Below are 5,632 nucleotides of genomic sequence, written 5' to 3'. Positions count from 1 at the left end.
GGTGCAGCTAGTTTGAATGACTTTGTATACTGCAGGGTAGCTTGTGAATTTACTCCAGGTGGAACTAAAGTCTGATTTAACACTTGATTATATTTCACATCATTCATCCAAATCTGTAAACTAACTAAAGGTGTTCAAAAATGTAGTTGAGTAAAAGTACAATATGTACCTCTGATTTGTAGTGGAGTATAAGTACACAGTATCAAAACATTGAATTACTCTAAAGTACAACTACCTCAAAATTGTACTTAGGTACAGTACTTGAGTAAATGTGCTTAGTTACTTATCACCACTGCTGATTCAGGAACCTAAACAGGCAAGTGTCAGCATTTACAGTATATCGTCATGGATACACTGGAATAAAGCATATGAAGTGTCTCAGGATAGGGAACAGTGTTAGGCAGGTCTTCAGGAATGTCTCCTAACTAGACATGTCTCCCCACACAGAACATTAAAGTTTGGCCCCAACAAGCCGGTGGAAAGTGTGAAAGTGGGACAGCTGCCCAATCGGCACACTGGTTTTAATCACACAGACCTCAACCTCTGTAGAGCGAGGATGAGTCACCCGGCTAATTGTCGCCACCAGAGAATGAGGGCATGAAACTCGTTGGAGACCATGTTCTTGAATTCCAACACTTAATTTGTTAGTCACGTACCATTCATTTTGTGGGGTTCTAGGTAGTAGACACGCCCAAGAATTCCAGCGCCCAAAAAAGCTTCAGGCTTAGTGAGCATTTGAAGACCTTCATTACTACATTTTATAATCATAATATTCTGGGACCCATCTATTGAAGGTCAACCGTGCAGACCCCTCAGGCCTCCACAGGGCACAGCTAACTTGCAATGTTTACTGATCCCTGTTAGCATGACTTGACACATCCTAGGTGTGATGTATTTACTATACATACATACATACATACATACATACATACATACATACATACATACATACATACATACATACATACATACATACANAAAGTGCAGATTGTTCCATCTCAGAATAATATATATGATATGTTTTATAATGATTGATCATGAAAGTGTTCTCAAAGCTGGTAAAGGTGCAGCTAGTTTCAAACTAGCTGCACCTTTACCAGCTTTGAGAACACTTTCATGATCAATCATTATAAAACATATCATATATATTATTCTGAGATGGAACAATCTGCACTTTTACTTTTGGTAATTTAAGTATATTTTGATCCTAATACATTTTTGAATGCAGGACTTTTACTGTTAACAGAGTATTTCTCCATTCTGGTACTTCTACTTTTACATAAGTACAAGATATGAGTACTTCTCCCACCTCTTACATATTACATAGGTTAGTGACCATGTGTGTAACTTACCCTTTGTCAACTGACTGAGGCTTTGGACCGTATGGATACTGCTGTATGTCAGTGTGCGTTTTTAGAATGAGACGAGTTGTTTTTACACCAATGCATTTCTCTGCTGTACAGTTGCTAGAGTTGACGCATGAACACATTAGACCTAAACCGTGTCTGTTTGAAGCTCTGACTAAGCCTGGAGCCAGACAGGTGCCTAACTGTGGGACTGAGAAAAGTTTCAACTAGAAAGCGCCGACTCGCCCCCCAGGAGAGGTGATTTTTCAGACATAGACTCACTTTCAGCATTAAAGCAATAATGACTCCATCAAACCACAGATTACTTGCCAACGAGGATGCCAGAACACTTTTATGTGTAAGCAAAAGTCATTAACAGCATTTTAAACATAAGGGAGCTTGCTTTAATTAGCAGCAACTCTGTTATACAATCATCTATGTTCACATGGCTCAGTGGCCGTCAGGGTTGTTGCGTTTGTGTTGTGGGAGCCCAATAGCTTTACTTATCCAAATGTATTTAGTGCAGTCCAATTATTTGTGCTGCTCTGTGTGAGCTGAGGACAGCTCCAAGTTTGATGGAGTGAGATTTTAGTGTCAGAGCTGACTCATGGCCACCCAACATGCAGCTCCCGCTAGATGTCTCAGTTGCTGTTGGCTTGCTAGTGACCATGTAAATGAGGTTGTTTTCCATGTGGCCGCAAAATATGTGAGAGTGCAGAGGAGAGGGGCCATGGGAGGGACTCAGCTGTGTACTGAATGTTTGTTTATCGGGGAGATGTGTAGGGGTGAGAGAGTTTCAGTCACCGCCAGGGGTAAGCCTGAAGGGAGATCATGCATTTGGTCGTGTGTGGTTGTTGTGTACATGTCTCTCTCTCCAAGGTTATTCTTGCATAGTGCACGACACATCAGGGCAGGCTGAAATAATTGTTTGTGAACACTTCTGAATGTTTGCTAAGGACCCCTAATGGTTGCTGTTTTTCACAATCTGAACATGCCAGGGGGCCGCAGATCATTAACAACTGCTTCAGTAGCAAAAGGCATTTTCAGCAATCAGTGATGCTTAAAAAAACGCAACATTTTGATATTTGCTGTAGGGCTGTAAAAATGATATTAAATCGTCCAGCGTATATATTTTCTTATTACATTTCTATTCAAATATCGGCTAGCTCTATTTAAATGTGTGCTCTTTATTCTACTTTAAACTGTTGTGTTCATTATGGACATAAGTTGTGATTTATTTTTATTTCACAAAAACTATTTTTGAAACATGCTATATCAAGATGTTGTCATGATCTTTGTTTTTTGTGTTTCCTTTTTTATTTAGAAAATGTCTCTCTTGTTGTATCTAGCCTGGTTTCACTTCCTGTCTGTTTTGTTACCGCCTTGATTGTTTGCCCCGCCCTGATCTATCCACCTGTGTGTTCTCACCCTGCTGCACTTGTGTTTTTGCCTGCCCTCTCCATCTTTGTGTGTATGTCGGTTTGTCCCAGTGTTCTCTGTCAGTTAGTAGTTCCCGTAGATGTTTCCCCTGGTGGGGTTCTGCCCCTCAATGTTTTGCATGTGTATTCCTTGCATTATCCCTAGTATTCCTTGTGGATTTGTTTCCCCGTTTTTCTTCTGCCAATCTGAGCTGTCCCTAGTTTCTTTTTTTTGCTGTTGCATTAATAAACCTCCTTGCTTAGTTTTGTGTTTTTCCAGGTTTTGTTCCAGCTTTCATTTCAATACAGCTCGCCTTTATTTAATTATACCTGCCTCCTTTGTTCTACTCTGTTTGGGTCCTGCTCTACACCTACACATTGCCACAGAAAAAAAAAGACCAAATTGGGATGGATGTAAGGTTCTTGCCATTTCGACGATCACTATTTTGTCATGGTTTAAAAACTGAAAATGAATCCCACACCTGATATTTATGTGCTACTAACAATGTGCACAAATCTAAGTAAATCAATTCAGTTGTTATCTTCCCCGCCATTTTTTTTTTATTGTCAAAAGGCTAGAAGGGACAAATAAGTGGGATTCAACTTAATTTTTATAACTTCACTTAAAGGTGGGGTAATTTTGAGAAACCGGATCGAGATAAACTTTTTGTTATATTCCATGGAATGCTCTTAACATCCCGATAGCAATGAATATCTTAAGTGCTTTGACAAAAAATCCATAAAAAAATGTCATCTGTGGAAGCCGTAGTACTGTAAAAAGAGAATTAGCTAACAGTAGCTTCAGTTTGGTTTGGTAATGACGCTTGAATACACACACTAAAGACAAACACTATATGTGTATATGTTCATATGAATGAGGGACTCAGGGTCTTTTATGGGTACGTCTGTTGGTTTGTGGGTTTCTCATATTGTTGAATGTGTATGAGTCCACTGTCACTGTTTAATGTGTGTGTGAGTGTGTGTCTGTTTCCACCTTCACCTCTGCTCTGCTGCCGGTTGACTATCCCCCCCAGGGTCCAGCGGCGGTCCAGCCTCTTCAGATGTGCCTTGCGTCTCTTTGTAACTGATGATGATTAAGGTGCAACCAAAAGGAAAACAAGGAAACAAAAGTGGAGTTTGTGTGAGAAGCAAATATTATCAAAAGAAAAAGCAGTTGTTAGCAGCATAACAATAGTTTCTAAGGGACAATGGCACATAAATGGAGTCAACAAATCATCACTTGGAATGGTAAGCTGGGTTTGTAAGTGTTTTAGCTAAGGATATGTTAAAAGTAAAGTTAGCTGCTGGGGGATGATGCAATTGTTTACAGGCAATAGATATACCAGTCAAAACTCAAAAATGCATGTAGGGTTCATTTCGAGGGCTTACTCTTCCTAAGTTATTTAAGATGGATCAGGCTAGCCAATGCGAGTTATACTTTAATGTTACTTATAGATGGATGTGTACTGTGCATGTTTAGTATGTTTTGCATATCAATTTTAGAAATGCGATGTATTACTTTTTTAAAGATAAAAAAACAGGCCTTTCCTGTTAAATATTTGTTTTATGAATGTATGTGGTCTGCAAATGCTAAAATCGGATTGGATTGGTTCATCCGTACTTAAAAATCACACAAAAGTAAATACTTTCTGTTTTCTGGTACTCTGCTCCACCAATAACATCATTCTTTTCAGACTATGAAATGTTTAAATGGGGTAAAATCCTGTTTACAATTCCCCAGAGTCCAACTCAGCATCTACAAATGAAGTGCTTTAACTTTTATTTATAATGATATCGACAGCAAAACAGAGAAAAGCAGCACGATTGTTCTGGTTACTTGACTCCTAAACACCACACATCCATAAATAGGGAAATCCTTTTTAGCACCTGATTAAGATTAAGCTTGATGTTAAGAAAGGATCAATGTCTGTGTTCACTGTCAACCTACATCTCATAAAGCCATCTCTGACTTGAATTGATTCCACTAGGAAGTAAGACAAAGATGGTAGTGATATACATTGATAAGGTCTGCACATAGTTGCCGCTGCAGTGTGATGAACTTGTGACCTCTTTCACTCCTTATTACTTCAGAGCCTCAGTAATAACATGATGAGTAATGTTCCTATCTTGTATGAGCCCACATGAAGAGCAAACACATTAAATGGATTACAGCACTTGTCTTCCATCTCTCTTGGTACTCTGATTCCTTCTCCATTTCCTGTCCTCTCTTACCCCTCATGTCCCGCCATCTTTCCTCCTGCTCCACAGCTCTACTGTCTTCCTTTGTGTGCCTATGCTACTTGTAATTTCCTCTCTCCTCTTGATTCCTGTCTGCCTTCCACCCATCCCGCTGAGCACCACCCTACTCCCGCTGACCTCCTAATTGAAATATCAGCTAAAGGGAAGGCACAAAGGGAAATGTTATTTTGAGGTAATTCCAGCGGGGCCGGCTCACCTGTCGGTTCCTCTCCAGCGAGCCGAGCTGGAGACCAGGCAGAGATAATGAGATGTAAGGGACGACAGGAAGCGGGAAGGGGAGATCAGAAATAAGAAGTGACGATGTGTGCAAACACAAAGACACCAGGCCCTAATGGGAAAATGGGGTCCACTGACGGAGGATGGGGGGTGGAGGTGTGTGTGGTTGTGAGCTCAGGCACTCCCCGAATAAATGGTGCATTGGTTAGCAAATACAGTATAAAAAACAAATTAGAGTGTGTATCCACAGGCTTAAAGGATGATTCTGCTTTATAATAACCTGGGTGTTATTTGGTAGAATATGCCAAGTTTCCCAACACTAATAAGCAGATTGCCCACGCCAAGTACATAGCTTTGATGTGGCGCAATTTAGATGAGCACACACAGTTTTAT

General features: G+C 40.2%; 1 protein-coding gene across 1 annotated transcript in view; it reads right to left on the bottom strand.

The window, feature by feature from the left end:
* LOC104953375 (SH3 and PX domain-containing protein 2A-like) overlaps positions 1-5,246 on the bottom strand; it is a gene marked incomplete at both ends in the record, with an annotated part of 14,892 nt that extends 9,646 nt beyond the window's left edge. The window contains 2 exons of the mRNA XM_010780313.1: positions 3,765-3,848; positions 5,220-5,246. Of these exons, the coding sequence (XP_010778615.1) occupies positions 3,765-3,848; positions 5,220-5,246 (111 nt within the window). The remainder of the gene's footprint in view (positions 1-3,764; positions 3,849-5,219) is intronic.
* Positions 5,247-5,632: the final 386 nt, after the last annotated feature.

Source organism: Notothenia coriiceps, unplaced genomic scaffold, assembly GCF_000735185.1.
Source record: "Notothenia coriiceps isolate Sejong01 unplaced genomic scaffold, NC01 NC01_scaffold00021600, whole genome shotgun sequence".
Classification (NCBI taxonomy): Eukaryota; Metazoa; Chordata; class Actinopteri; order Perciformes; family Nototheniidae; genus Notothenia; species Notothenia coriiceps.
The sequence above is the reverse complement of the archived record's forward strand: the minus strand, read 5'-3'. Positions and strand labels throughout refer to the sequence as shown.